This window comes from Poecilia latipinna, unplaced genomic scaffold, assembly GCF_001443285.1.
Source record: "Poecilia latipinna isolate Pla-1442-1.1 unplaced genomic scaffold, P_latipinna-1.0 Scaffold1240, whole genome shotgun sequence".
Taxonomy (NCBI): Eukaryota; Metazoa; Chordata; class Actinopteri; order Cyprinodontiformes; family Poeciliidae; genus Poecilia; species Poecilia latipinna.
Genome location: NW_015113856.1, coordinates 84,925 through 101,351, shown reverse-complemented (window position 1 = coordinate 101,351; position 16,427 = coordinate 84,925). Strand labels below are relative to the sequence as shown.

Below are 16,427 nucleotides of genomic sequence, written 5' to 3'. Positions count from 1 at the left end.
TACTTTGGACCACTGTTGTTCAGTGGTCCAAAGTACTTTTTTTGGATGAAAGCAAACTTTGCATGTCATTCTACATAATAAAAGTAGAAAATATCTTTACAAGACTGCATATAACTGAACTCTCCGTCAAGACTACTTTGGATACTGGATAACCTTTTTTCAGAACCTTTCTCAGGAAACAGAGTCGTTTTCCTGCAGAAAAACAAACAATCAGACTATGTTTAACCACAAGACTCCTCATAGTGAGAACATCTTGGAATGTGTTGGAATGATATGGAGAGAGAGTGCTCAGATTTTTGAAATGGTTGAAATTTTTCAACAATACAAGTCAGTCAGATCAGATATGTCGGAGCGGTGGGGGGCTGAAATAGTTTATGAAATAAAAACAACTGAATCCTTGCGGATGATTAATTTTTTAAAAGATTTTTAAGAAACTCCAAGCTGCTGCTGCACTGATTGTTTTGCTTTTGCAGCTCCCAAAATAAAATAAGAATCAATTTTCAGATCAATTATGTAACTGTCTTGATTTACATTTTGTGCTAAAACTGGCACATCAGTCAAACTCTTGCTGCAGTTGCTGAGCAGCTTTTTGCATGCTTACTATTTTGAAGATTTATTTACCCTTAGTGATGAGTTCCTAGTCTCTGAAGATGGAAGGACTCCCTGCCATTCCCTTAATATTTAGCTTCCTCCACATATCTCCATCAGGTGGACGTCAGGACTCTGCCTGAGCCGCTCCAAGATGTTAATATTACTTCCAATCAAGAGAAATGTTTGTTTATTCTTAGTGGTGAAGATCACAGCTTATAATTTCACAATCAAAGTATTTGTCAGACATTTAGCTGCTGATCTGAGATCCACACTGCTGCAGCAGGAGGAGTTACCACTCAGCATCATGTTCTACAGAGGAGATGGTCAGGGGAAGTGAAAGTTTAAATGAATTAAGCTTTGGGAAAAATTTGTTCTGGGTCTTGTAGTTGAACATCCATTTTAACTGCTGTTACATTAGCTCTAGTTCTTGTGTTTTGAGCAAGCTAAAACCATTTTAGTTGTAAGCAGGATGAGTTCAGGATTACAGGTTGTGATTTCAGCTGTGAGCTGACACCTAAAGGATGTTGCTGTTTGCTGCCAGGTTCTGATCCAGAGCTGTGAATGGGAGAGTGGCAGGTGTTTCTGGAGAGTTCTCATGAGGGGATGAAGGATCATCGACCGGCCTTCTGACAAGATGCTAAACACACTTTTCTCAGAAGTGCCCAACAACAACCTGATGTCCCTCAGCTTTTCAGGAGGGTCGTCTCTATTCTCCTCCACTGTGTAAGGTTGCTCCCTGTTTTTTGTTCGTCTCTTTATTGCAGTTTTTATGGCTGCTTTACACCCTGCTGGAGCGACTTTGTTTCCTCTCCGCTTGGTGCATGGCTGGTGGTCGTTGTGAGGAGCTGCCGGCAGCCATCTGCCTGCTGCCAAGCTCTGCACAGGGCAAGTAAACAGATGCAGAGGTAAATAAACACCATCTATCTGGAGTGCTGCGGCACCCGGGCTGCTTGCCACAGCACTTAACATGGCAACTCACCAACAGCAACCAGGTGGGTGTTGAGGAATGACAATAATTCCTTGCTGCCAGCGCAGCGTTGAGATTAAGCTTAATGGTACTTAGGGGAAAGCAAAGGAGAGCAGGGGAGACACCATTTTATAATCTACTAGAGAGAAGGTGTACCATAGCAACTGCAAATGGGGAAGACTGAGAGACATTTAGAGGTGTGAAAGAAGTCTGAACTGTACAGCAGATAGGCTGATGTAGCCAGGACCTGTTGCACTGCAAAGTGGCCCCAACTCTCATTATGTGGAAGCCGTATGCAGTGTGTCACAGTGTGCCGCAGTGTGTCGCAGGGTGCCCACTCCCACAGCTAGAAGTGAGAACACCTGCTGTAACAGATCAGCTGAAGCTGTGAATTAGCAGCAAACCTACAACGTGTCTGGAAGGTTTTCACAGCGCTTCACTTTTTCCACATTTCGTGTTCTAGCCTTATTCCAAATTGTATTACATGAATATCTTTCCTGAAAAATCAACAACACAAATACTCTATTGTAAAAATGTGGTGAAAAGTTTTGGAGTGTTTTGCATATTTATTAAAAGTAGAAAGCCAGGAAATTTACAGCCTTTGCATAATACTTAGTTGATCTCCTCTGGCAGCTTTAACAGCCTCCAGTCTGAACCTGCAGCCTCCAGCTCAGCCTCCTCTCTTTAGGCTGTTTGCTCCGTTCTTCTCCATCAGGTTGGATGGAGACGTCTGTCAGCCATGTTCACCTCTCTCCAGAGATGTCAATCAGATTCATGTCTGGACTCTGGTTTGGCCCCTTCAGGACGTTCACAGATTGGTTCTGAAGCCTTTCAGATCTGGATCATGTGCTTTGGGTTGAAATGTCGCCCCAGTCTGAGGTCAGGATGCTCTGCAGTGGGTTTTCATCCAGCATGTCTTTGTTCATGGCTGCATCTATCTTTCCTTCCATCCTGACTGGTGTGTCAGTTCCTCCTGCTGCAAAACATCCCCATAGCATGATGCTGCCACCACCATGTGTCACTGTAGTTATGGTGATGAACCATGCCTGTTTCCTTCAAACATTACTGGCATCCACACCAGAGAATCTTGTTTGTTCTGGTCTGAGATCCTTCAGGTGCCGTTTGGTTGTGATGACACTTTTATTGAGTGGCTCTCTGACTACAGAACATGTTGTCCTTCTGGAAGTTTCTCCTCTCTCTACAGAGGAACGCTGCAGTTCTGACAGAGAGACCATCAGGTTCTTGGCCTCCTCCCTGACTGAAGCCCTTCTGCTCTGAGCTGATGGCTCAGTTCAGAAGGCAGCGGCTCCAGGAAGAGTCCTGCTGGCTCTGGCTTCCTCCACCGTTCAGCTCACTGACCTCCAAGCAGCAGAAATGTTTCTGGATTCTTCTCTGGATTTCTGCCTCAAGACAATTCAGTGTATGAGGTCTACAGACAGTTGGTTTGATTTCATGCTTGGTGTTTGACCTTTGACCTGCACGGTCAACTGTGGGACCTTACATAGACAGATGTGATCCTTTCCAAATCAATCTAGTCAACTGAGTTTACCACAGGCGGCTCCATTTTACTCAGATGGTTCTCGTACACAGACATTTTGGCAGAAGGCCCAGCAAAGAGTTGCTGCAGGAAGTCCAACCTACCAACGGCGCTGCCGTTCATCTTCCATGCTGATGTTGTTCAGTCTGTCCAACTTGTGGAATGTATTGAAATAATAATGCCAAGATAACCAAATTTGAACAATTTGTTTCATTGATTTCATATCCATATTGGACTTTAACACAACACCTATTTCATTTATTATACAGAAACTCGATGAATTAGAGAGATAATTGAAATGTTAATTTATTTCAGTAGCTTGGTTTAAAAAAATGACTCAGCTGACTCAGTGATGAATGAACTGCATTTCTTTTCATTTGGTGGTTCAGGGTTACAGTAAGGAAACCCAACATTCACTTTTTTAGAAGAATAAAATTAATCAAAGATTATTACAGAATTGTTAAGTTATGGCCATGTGAAGATCTATGCAATCATCCATTAAACTCTTAACTGGGCCAGCAGACTCTGACCCAAACATAGAGACAAAACAATATTCATCCAGGTGGGTCCACTGAGAACTAATTATTTACACTGAATGACATCTTAAGGAAACAGTTAAGAAAGACTTGTAACAACACAAACTGAATGAAATGATTCAAAGCTGCATGCAGGAAACAAAAGCTGGGTAACGGACAAGACCAGACAGACACAATCTGACAAGAAGGAGATGAAACTGGAGGCTTAAAATGCTGTGGAGACTGACTATTAGAATAAAATCATTTGGATGAAAAAATGGAAGGTAACTATGATAGAAAGCAGGGAGATAAATAAAAAACTGAGGGAATACTGAAAGGAAAAGAAAATCCACAGGGAAACAAAAACAACAGGGCACAGCTGGAAGAAGGGCGAGTAGAAAGCAAATATCTAAAGAGTTGGGAAACTCAAACATGTGAAACAAGGAAAACAAATTGAATCCAGTTCACAAGGAAAACCACATTCTTAAAACCAAAAAGGGATAAAGGCCTCAGTCTTTTAAACCCAGACAACACACTGAAGATTAAACTACAAAATACAAACCAAAGTTCCAATGATTCTGTTACTGATGAAAGTGCGATAGAAGAGACTGAAGTACAGACCATTAAAGAGTTTCGAGGAGATTCTGCACATTTCTGTATTATGATATGTTGTATTGGTCAGATGTAGCTTGGGTTTGGGTGTTAAATTAAGAACAAAAAAAAGTGATTAATTGATCTAATTATTTTAATATGTTGGAATCTATGTAGTAAAAGAATCAAAGTCAGCTGAGATTGGGATCAGCATATCAAAATTTGAAATTGTCAACATTTCATTTGTCCCTTCTGTCAATGACTGCTGCCAGGCCTTGAGCACACAGAGCACATAGGAAACACAGACTGTGTTTGAAATGTTACAAAGTTTTGCTGGAGACACTAACAGTCAGCTTTGGAGGTGATCTCTTTGCGATAAAAACAGTCGAATGAAAGAAGGCCTTGAAGTGGGCATCCAGTTGGTGTTGATCTTCTACAGCAGTCAAGGAGAAAAGTCTCCTTTCTCATCAGCGGCCCTGTGGGAGGTTTAGCCTGAGGATGTATAGATATCATCTTTTCTATGATGCCGCCACTGAGGTGTGAAACAGCATAAATGAAAGGAGTGACACCCCCCACCAGGACTAATGAAGCATGAAGTGGGTCTGAGCTATAAATGCTGATGCAATCAAAGGATGCCAATAACCTGTGAAATGCAAACTGTTGTCACGGTGCCATTCTCTTAATAGATGACAATATAGAAGAGGGAGCAGAACTGACAGGAAAACTGACAGTTTATTCAAATTTTAAGAATGTGTCAAATTCAAATGAGAAGAAGCTTTTAAAGTCCACATGGGTTTAGTTTGTAAACAGAAATCTAACATTTAGTGTAATTGTAGCTTTTTAAAAAGAGATTAGTAGAATGACTGACACAGACGGTCTGTCCTGTTTGGACTCAGGTACAAAAAGCAAACCGGTAAAAATGTTTGTGAATAACTTGATTTGCTGATCTTGAGTGACATAAAATGTGAAAGTACATGATTTTAGCATCTGACAGTGACTGAAAATAGTGAAGATCACAAGAATACCTAGTAGACACTTAGAGAGAATTACTATAGGGGACTTGTGTTTTCACAAGTAGAATGACCCTGTGGGTCTGATGAAGAGGACTGATGGAGCATATATTTTTCTGGCTTGTGAGTCTGCTGCCACTCGAAGGATGTATTTACTTTTCTAATAATCTTAATTAAAAAAAACTCAACCCTTTAATAAAGGGTAGAATTTAAACTGATGCTTGCAGCTACCTGCATTAAGCAAGCTAATAGCGACAGATGCTAGACCAGACAAAGTAAAACTTACCTCAAAGCTGCAAAAAAGATTTTCTAAATATATACTAAAAGCTAACAAAATAAATTAAAATCTATCTAATTACAGATTTTAGAACAAAATGGATCATTCATTGCAAAAGAAAAATTGTAATTTTTTTATAAACATGGAAAACAGTGAAAGATAATTTAATGCTAGTTACTTTGAAAAGCCTGCTGCAGATATTAACTGCGAATTTTGTATAAGAACTTACAGAAAAATTCCTAAAACAACATTTATTCTAATAAAATATGCTACACAGTTTGAAATATAAACTCCTTAATCATTTAAAATATTAGTGAAAACTGTACAGTGACGGCTTGCTCTCCTGCAGTGTTGTGACCTCTGCTCCAATTGTACAGTATATGTTTTCAGCAAGGATGGAAAAATGTTCTAAATATTGTTCTAGCAACTTTATTACTGTTGTTAAAAAGGAATTGCAAGGTTGTGAGTTTTATTCCAGCTTCCTGCTATCAAATATTAGCATGGCAGTGAAACTCATGCTATCATTTGGTTAGCATGGGGTTTGTGAATAGTAGACTGATCTAAAATATTGATAATATTGATTCCAAGTTAGTATCAGTATCGGATCAGTACTAGCATATATGATCAATACTTTAGCTTAAGGTTCCTTTTTGAAATGTTTTATTGTTGTGTCATAGTTTCTCAACTTGCACTCTATTTAGAAAAATGCAAACCATATTAATATGTTATTATTAAAATATTTTGTAGACAGCTATACACTTTGTCCAAATTCTGTTCAAGTTTTGAACAAAAATAATTCACAACAAAATCTACAGACCTGAAGTCTAAGGAAAAAGTATCTGTATCAGTATTGGTATCAGCGATACAGGCTCTGAATTGACTTGGCGTCAGATAGATACCAAAATATGCAGCATCACACACCTCTAGTGTATGTGTGTATGAATGTGTGTGTGTGTTGTGAGCGCCCCTGAATGTCTGTCCCATATAAAACACTTTGAGTAGTTGGTGTACCTACAGCAGCTCATTATAAATTCACTCCAATTTGCCTTTGATACAGATCACAGAGTGACCTTGAATCTGACACATAAAGTTTACTTTACTTATTCACTCAACCCATGATGTGTCTGCCAATCTTGGGTCAAAGGTCACCTTTAGTTATGTGCCAAGACAACTGCAAGATAAAGCACAAATAGAAGATGTTGCTCAAATGACTGGCATGTTTGTGCTGCATTGTAAATATAGCTCTTTGCTTTGTTGCAAGTTAACACATGCACAGGATCAGGACTGAGAAACGGTGGAACAAGTTCATCGTTGGTCCACAGGGTCTGACTTTCTCAGCTGAAACCAACAGGATGTCCAACAATCCTCTGTGGCTGATGCAACTCCTCCAGGCTGGTTGAAATACCAGACAGAATGAAAACAGAACTGAATGAAACATGAGTGTTGCTGCTAGAGTGGAAGTCCTGCAGGAGTCAGAACCTGTAAGACTGATAGCGATGCACTGATACTGCTGGTAATCCACTCACATTCACTGTTCGATATTTTATCTGATACAGTCACTGCAGTGCAAAAAGACAGGATGACGGAGAACCAGAGAACCAATCTAGGCCACCACCTTCAAAAATAGAACATAATTTGAAGTGTACTGTACGTGTTGTTTCATTGCTATGAAAAGCTACGTAACATTTTGCACTTCATTTGCATTTATTACCCTGTTCTCTTTCCTCAGTATATAAGCAGAAGCACATTTATCTGTGTGTGTGTTTGTGTTTTAAACAGTACCGAGTCTATTTCCATCCAGCGGGAAACGTCCCATCATTCTAATGCATGAGGACACATCTTTAGCTGCTTTTTCACAGCAGACATTTTTAATTGTCAGCTTCAGAAAAACATCCACAGTGGCTGTTTTCAGTCAGCCTTCAATGTGTGGCAGTCTGAGCAACACCAGGACCCCACAACTGGAGTCAGCCAAATCAAATTAAACCAGAATTCATCCCAGTATTTATACTGTTTAATGTCTCCAGAAACTGTTGGTGTGCAGATCTCAGACCACACTAGCAAACAGAAAGCTTCAGCCAGATCTAAAGGCTGTCCCATAAAGATTCTGGATGTCATCAAAACCAGCATGAGTGATACATTATCATTCAAATAAATCTACTTGTCCTACTTCCATTAACGGTGCATGTGCATAAAATTATTTGCATTTAGCCACATGTTTTGTCACATTAGGCTAAAAATTTTTAATGTATTTCACTGGGATTTTGTGAGATAGATAAACACAAGCAGAGGGAAAATTATATATATATATATATATATATATATATATATATATATATATATATATATATATATATATATCTTTATGCAATATAAACTCTGCCATCACCATATTTCATGTTTCACCACAAGAGACATTGTGTTAGTTTTTTTGTTGCCATACTTGACTTCACTGATATATATTACTGGGTAGGACATAGCCTGTTAGCCGTTATAGCGAGTGACTTACACCAGCACAATATTCTTTGTATTGTTTTTTTTTTTCTTGCTTAAAAATACTCCACAAATTATCATCATTGCTTCTAAGCCAAGTATAATCTGAGTAATTGTTCAGTATTTTAGTGATCTTTTTACGCAGTACTTTGTTCTTTCCTGTCAATTTTTACTGTACTTGAGTAAAAATATGCTAAAGGTCTGCTACTCTTACTAGGGCACAATTCCTTGCTACTCCCACCTCTGTCTGAGGCTGTTTTTCTTCATATGGACCTGGAAGTCTTGTCAAGGCGGATGAAATGATGAATAATTCCAATACCAGCAAAGGTTTAATCTAAAACCTTCTGGTGTCTGCCAGGAAGCTGAACATGAAATGGGATTTTTTTTTTTTTTTTTTTAGCAACATTTTTTAGTCCACACATACACCCAAGGGCGTTCATAATTTGGGCCAGGTATAATATATAATCAAATCACATACTGGTTCCACACGACAGTTCCTCTTCCCATTTTCCATCATATTTAAGGTTCAATTTTGCTTCCAAGTAATATTTGTGATATAAACTAGTCAAAGCTAGTTTTCATAAATATACACCATCATACAATGAGTGCTGGAATTTCCAGAAGTCAAAAACCTTTAAAAAATCTTGTGTCACAAAGTCAGCTGCGTTATAGACTTACACTCTTTGGACATTCCCACAGCGAAGCACTTCTGCAGGCGACAGTACTGGCAGCGGTTCCTTGTCACTTTGTTGATGATGCAGTTCTTGTCCCGGTGACACGTGTACACCATGTTCTTCTGAATGCTTCGACGGAAAAAGCCCTGAGGAAACACACCAAGGAGTTTCATGTGAAGTAGCCCCTCTGAACATCATTGCTCTTTTAATCTTTCAAAGATGCCTGTTTTTATTCATAAATTTTCACAATAACAAAGTATTCTCCTGCCAGTGCACATAATGTCACAGCAGTCTGGAAAACCATGTGCCGCCTGTTTTGTCTTTTGCTGCCATTGTTGCTCAGAGAGTCAGCACATGCCTGCTGGGAGCTCTGCAGAGCCTCTAATGTTGGATTTAAGCTCAGACACAGAGTGCTGGTGGGAACAGAGAGGAAGAACCTTGGAGTATCAAACAGAGAGGCTGCTGGCGCTGTTTGGGAGATTAACCAAGGACTTTGGTTTAGCTGCGCTGGGACGCACCACTTCTGAACTTGACAAGGTGACATTGAGTTCTTAAAGACCAAAGCTTCTCGCCTTCCAAATGAATGCTTTCATTGTAATTCAGTGAAACTGCAGAGAAGTAAAAGATCTTAATTGAACCTTAGTTAAGAATTATTGGTGGCTTAGATAAGAAATCAATGCAATAGAGCAGAGCTTGTGTTTATAGGACTCTTAACAGATTTTGTAACTTTGCCTCAGGAGTTCAGACCTAGCTAAGGGGTTTCATTCCCTACATGGACATGGCAGTAGCTTTGAGTTTTGTTTGCATCTAATTAACATGCAAATGTTGAACAAATTTTTAAAATGGTGCAGCAAGGATAAAAAACAAATAAGACGTGTTTTCATCTACTGGTTTGGAGCGAATCAGCCATGTTATGTAGAGTGTAATTGTGTCAGACATGGCTTAATAAACAAGCTGCAGATGTCACAAACTAGCAAGGATCACACAGCTCAGAAAAATAGACAGAGTCATCCTCTGTGTGCTGCAGGTTTGGAATATTTTTTGTTGGGACTGTTGGGTCTTCTGATCATCACAAGCAGGCAAGGCGGCTGAAATGACTTACTAACCGACTGCGGGGTGAACTCCCACCACAGTGGTCACCATTGAGAGAAAGTGAAATATTTTTGAAAAGTACCAAGCATTTGTTAATTTGTTAATTAATCATGTTTGCTTTCATTTTAAAGTAAGTGGGACCACCACATCAAACAGTTTTTACTCAAAAGCAAACTTGGACATGTGTTACACATGACAGGTCTCTTTCTAACAGCAGTAAAAAGTCAAACTGTTTAATGTTGCATCACATCCTGTGACAGGTCTAAGCTCAGGGTTCCTTTTCTGCACACACTCTCCTTTAGGAGCCATACCTTCATCACTGATACAGACATCAGTATATGCCATGGTTTTCAAAACAAATAAAAAAAAACACACACCAGTTTTCTGTCATACCGTTCCTTCAGGTTATCACTCTGTAAGAATCTCATAGCAGCAATATCTATCTAGTCTCACATGACTGAAGCACGCCACACCTGGAACACAGTGTTTTGTGGGGAAAGTCAGCAGAAATCAGGAAGGAATTTGTTGAGTTGCTCCAGTCTGGTTCATCCTGTGGAATGCCTTGTTCATCTGTTCAGACTATTATGTGCAAGTTGAGACATGATGGGAATATCCAGCTATCATAATACCCATGTTTGGTGTCCCAGAGATTAATATGTTTTGGTCCAAAATGTGGATATGTTTTACCATGCAAACTGAACTGTGAAGTGTAGCAGCATCATGTGGGGCGACTTGTGCATGAGGGACTGGTGCACTTCATAAAATAGATGGCATCATTTGTAAAGAACATTGTCTTGAAATACTCAAGAAACAAAAGGTGAAAAAAGGTGACTGTGTTTTTGTACATGGTGTATGTAAACTTCTGGCTTCAAATGTACATTTTTCAGCTACTATAAAAGAAGGCAGAGTGAGGTAGACATGACATGTGATGACAGTAATACACTTTGTAATTTCAAGCTGATGTATAACAACATGTTAGTCACTAAGCAAACTGAAAGGAGCTGCTGCATTATCCTGAATGAATCCTGATGTTTCTATTGAAAAACAATCATTCTATCAGGGTTAGTCAAGGCTAACCCTGACAGATAAATCACATATCCAGACGTCAGCCCTTGAGACTCATCCTTAGCATGTTGCTGAAGATCAATAATGAAGACATTGTAGTTAAAATTGCTGCGTCTCATAAACAGAGGCACAACACGTGATCATTTACTGCCAAGACCTCACACAGGAAGCTGAGCCTTGGCAGATTGTTGTTCCTCACTTTGTATTCATTTGCCATTGCTGTGAGTTCTTCTGAAATCATCGTCCATCATTCAGGCCTTTTTGCACATGTTCAGAGGAGTTCACACCTATAAGGCCATGGCAGGGTTAAAATTCCATTTACCATAGCTGTCTGTGATGGATAGGACCTTGCCTTTTCATTAGTGAGCCAGGATGGCATGATGGGTAACAGATTAGATCACAAGGCTGAGATGGCTGACTCTGAAGCCCATCTTCCATCGGCCTAAAGCATCCGTCAACTGTGGCACCAACCTCCCAGCAACAGAGGCGCTAGTCAAATGCAGCCTTTTGTGTCCCGCTGTGGCATATGACCAAACCGAGGTCAAACTCCCCCACACTCCCACAACTCCACCCCACCATAAGCTGATATTACTCATTTTTTAATAGAGGTCTTTATCTTGGGAGATGCAGGCTGAGTGTGTTGGTAGAAACTCCCTGTGAGCTCTGATGGATGAATAGAAGCATCCTGCATTCCCATCAGCTGCTATAGAAGTGTGTTCAGGTCGGCTGGAGGAACCAAGGCTACTCTGGTACTTATGTCATTCAAAGCTGAGAAGATGCAGGTCACTTAGCCTTGGAAATCTCCGTGTGTGGGATAAGTGCTAACAGTGTTGAAGGCGAAGGGGTCGGACTGAGGATCTGCTCTGTTGTGCTACTGAAAAAGAATCAGTTCTAAGACTAATTCTCTGTGTGTGAGCCTGAAGTATTCAAGACAAAAAGATTTACTGAGAGTATGAGGTCCAGGTTTTACTGTTTGGAACCACAACTAAGAAAGAATAAATCCTGACTGGAAATGTAAAGACCATAAAATAGTAATAACTACTTTTTTAACAAACAGTTTTGGATACCCATAAAGTTCATTACAAAATCCAGAGTGACAGCTACTACAGCTTTTATTTCATTGCCACAATCACAAAGATTGTTGCCTCTGTTACAGACGGTAAGACTGAACTCCAACCAGAGCAGAAACAACTCTACAAACCTCTTCAGTGTTATCAGTTATTCATGTTGTAGAATGTCCTTATAGAGCCTATTTTAAATTATCTTTACATCTCAAGAGCGAGAATATTAGAACTGAATGATAAATGATATCACAGCAAAATACTCTATTATCATTTAAAATCTCTTAAAAAGGCTTAAAGGCTGAAGCCTGTGCTGACTTTAAACAGTGGGGGACGACCATGTGACGTTTTGAGCTTTACATCACGTTATATTGTCATTCCCTCATTAGTATATTGCCAATCATCAGAGACACACAATCATCCACAACCACCGTGTCTCCTTTATGGTCTTTTCATTTATCCTTTTCTTGTTTCTTTCTCTTCTGCTCCTCCTCTTTTGTTGGCCTGCAGTCTCGTCGTTCCCTCCAGCGGACAGATGACACGAGCGCTGAACTAAGACAGCAGACTGCTCTGATATTTACCAGCATGCATCCTGTGGGTTTACTCGTTGGAGGCTTATAAATGTGCAAACAAAAAACACCCTTGAGCTCTGTGTTGTACAAAGGTGTTTACCTCGGTAAAGTGCAGTGGGGGATTTGGGAGGCAGCTGCAGCGCTACATAAATGACAGGATCAGAGGGACATGCTGAGGATGAATCCCACTTCATACACAGGGAAGTAAAGGAGAGCAGAGAAGCTGGCATTGCTTACTCCACTGCAATGTTTAAAATGAGCCAAAACTGTTGCTAACTGACAATATGGCTGTGCTCTCACTACTCACAACTTATCATTCAGGGACTTCTAAAAGTATCAGCTGCTACAGGAAATCAGTTCAAATCAACAGTTTCTCATTTCACATATTGTCATGTTACCAGGATCTAGTTGCTATGTATCCTTCTTGCCACATAGAGGATATAATAGTAATAACAATACATTTTATTTGTATAGCATTTACTAAAAAAAAAATCCCTTAAGATCTCGCTACAGGAATAAAACAAAACTACAAACAGAACACTAACACGAAAACATCTAATGCCTATATTAAAAAAAAATACAAGACAAGCATAAAGCAAGACATTAACCATACATTAAAAGCTGTTCAGAATAGGTGTGTTATAAGATGTGATTTGAATGTTGATAGGTTTGTACAGTCGTGCATGTGTTTAGGGAGAGACTTCCAGAGGCTGTCATGGAGAAAACTCTGCCACCCCAGGGCCAACGCTGGGGTCTGAGTGCTGAAACAGGAAGTTAGCATCAGAGGGAAGGAGTGTAATGGTGGAGCAGGTTGGTGAGGTAGCATGGGGACTGGTTATGGAGGGCTCTGTAGGTAAGAAGGAGGATATGCTGAGAGACAGGGACCCAAAGGAGCTTCTGGAGATCCAGGGTGATGTGGTCACAGGAGCAAGTGTGTGTGAGCAGGTGAGCAGCAGAGTTTTCTATGTGCTGGAGGAGGGCTGGACAATAAGTCAATAACAATACATGCAGCAATAAACTTGTGGTTAATATCAATAAACATTACATCTGATAGAACTTTCAATAGATTATTCATTGAACTCTGATCGAGAAGCACACAGCATTCTGGGGGATGTAAGGAAAAGAAAGGCTTTAGCCACTCAACCCTGTCGGCCACACTCGGTGGCATCAACTAACTCCCTCACTCTTTGGTTGCTTAGCAACAACCTGTTGCATATCTTGTGATTACCTAGCAACAACTTGTTGAGTATCATGCGCAGCAGTAGTTTCAGGTTTCGCCACGGCGCCTCATGACGGCTTCAAAATAAAAAAAGTGGTTTGGAGTAACTGTGGATAAAACATGAGTGGTCATGTTACCAGCTTGGCAGTATTTCAGATAGTAAATACTATCTGAAATACTATTAACAGAGGTGTTTATGTTTCTCTACCACCTAATCAAAAAACTAATGAATATTTATCGATATCAAGAATTATTGATATAGACTGATATGAAATGCTTATATGGTGATAAGTTTGTCACCCATATTATCCAGCCCTATGCTGGAGTTTATTGAAGACTTTGGATGATGAATATATTTTAGACAAAAAGAGAGAGAATAGAAAATAAGACTCAAATGAAGGAAAACAGAATGAGAAGAACCTATAATAGAGGAAATGAACATTAAATAAAAGTTGTACACCAACTAGAGCAACAGACTCAAAAATGTCAACTATAGAGGCAAAAAAAAAAAACTATTGATCTGAAAGGGAAATTAAATGTTCATTAAAATTCTTCAAAAAGTTATTGCAAATAGTGATGGGTGTTGGTAGAAAAGATCTCCTGTAGCAGTCTGCATTAAAGTGAATCTGAAGAAGCCTTTGACTGAAGACACTCTGTTTTCCCAAGACAGTCTCATGAGGAGGATGGTCAGAGTTGCCCATCACTTTCTTAATTTTACAAAGAATCCTTCTTTGCATCATCATCTCTACAGGATCCACAGTCATCCCCAGAACAGAACCAGAACAGAAGCAGATCAGAACCAGATCAGAACCAGAACAGAACCAGAACAGAACCAGATCAGAACCAGAACAGAACCAGAACAGAACCCGATCAGAACCAGAACAGAACCAGATCAGAACCAGAACAGAACCAGAACAGAACCAGATCAGAACCAGAACAGAACCAGAACAGAACCCGATCAGAACCAGAACAGAACCAGCCTTCTTTATCAGGTTGTTATAAGGTCCCTGGTTCAGATGACTGCAGAAGAGATGGCTCTCTCAACAACAGAGTTACAGAAGATCTGTAGCAGTTAGACACTCAGTCCATCAGTCTCACAAACTGTGGTCTGTTAGTGAGGTGGTCATAGATCCAGGTGATTGTTGAGGCCTCCTCCTGTGACTTCTGGAGTTTCTCACAGAGCAGATCAGGATGAATTGTGTTAAATGCTCTGAAGAAATCAAAAACATGATGATAAGAAAACTGTGGGGGGGTTCTGATCTGTGCTTGTCTGCTTACTCAGGTGGACCAGCAGGGGTTCTCCAGGACCTCCATGATGTTAGATGTCATGCAAACAGGTCTACATTCATTGATGACTGATGGGTGAATGCACATAGCCTAAATGCAACCACAAAGAACAAATGTTAAATCTGAAGTGCCGACCAGCCCAGATTAATGGTAAATTACGTCTTAAGCTTGCTGCTGTAGCTCCAGAACAGCAACCACCAGGTAAAAGGCCCAGACCCTGTGGCAGGTGACCCTTTCCATATGGATCTCTTTATTAACACTGTTTACACCTGAAGTAGCGGACACAGCCACAGCCACCTGGGAAACGAGGCCACTTCCCTCTGGACTGATAAACTGCACCTTTACCGAGATCATTATCCAACATCTTGTTATCTTAATGGGCGGGGGATTGGATAACAGAGCCGCGGCGCTGCTATCTTAGGCCTTCTCATTTACAGATTAAAAAACGAAAGTGCGGCCCATTAATTATTCAGTTACAATCCAACTCCTTGTCCACCTGGCCTCCTCCTCTTTCTCGCCCTCTCTCTGCTCCTGACATCAGCTGGCGGCCTGCCGCTCCGGAGCCGGCTCTGAGGCCGGGGCCACGCTGTTTTGGGTTGCTTAAACATTCAGCACAGCCATGGTGGTGTGTGTGTGCATGTGTGTTGGGGGAGGAGGTTGGTGGTGGATTAGCTTTCGCTCTTAATCGTGTCGACATCTTATCACTGCTGTGGAAAGTGGAGAGGACACTGGAGACCCTGAGGGAGAGGGAGGAAGGGGGGTTCCAGTAAAACGAGCACAGGTAGACACACACCTCTCCTGGAACAGGAGAGGTGTGTGTGCATGTGTGTGTAAAAGAGGGATGATATTTATCCAGTTTATCCAGTGCAGGCTATTACTTACACCTCAGGTTTGGTGGTGAAAAACACCTCAAAGTTCAGCAAAAGGACTCGCAGCGTGAGGGCGAGAGGGTGGAGAGCGGAGGCACATGCTTCCTGGAACATCTCCATTACCTCTGAAGATGTTTATCAGAAAAAATACCACTGGCTGTCATCACAAAACAATCATCAAAATACAGGTCTCATTCCAAGATTACATTATTTCTCTATATGTACAGAGAAATTAGCTGGTTGCCAAAAATTTAATTTTTAGCTGTAATAGCCCTAGGTGGAACAACCGTTGAACAGTTGAAAAGTCAAAAACTCGATTTTTTTTTCTGTCATTGAACCCAGCATGCTAAGCAATACCTGACAACACTATCTGCTCTGGAAAAAACTCAAAGGTAGTTTCATATCAGAAAGGTGTTTGAAAAGAAGCAAAGAGATGTGAGAAGTGCTTAGAACCAAACCAAACCAATCTTGACAAATTTTTAGTTCTTTTTAATAACCCCTATAGTGGTATAAATTTCTGTAGAGCAAAGTGTTACCAATGATTAAAATTAAGGCAACATATTTACAGAGCTCACATTTCAGACTAGTTTTTTCATCTTATATAAAAATG

At 40.4% G+C, this 16,427-nt stretch overlaps 1 protein-coding gene across 1 annotated transcript in view; it reads right to left on the bottom strand.

The window, feature by feature from the left end:
* LOC106960868 (retinoic acid receptor beta) overlaps positions 1-16,427 on the bottom strand; it is an 83,680-nt gene that overhangs the window by 30,837 nt on the left and 36,416 nt on the right. Inside the window, exon 3 of the mRNA XM_015054228.1 lies at positions 8,657-8,798. Coding sequence (XP_014909714.1) covers positions 8,657-8,798 — 142 coding nt within the window. The remainder of the gene's footprint in view (positions 1-8,656; positions 8,799-16,427) is intronic.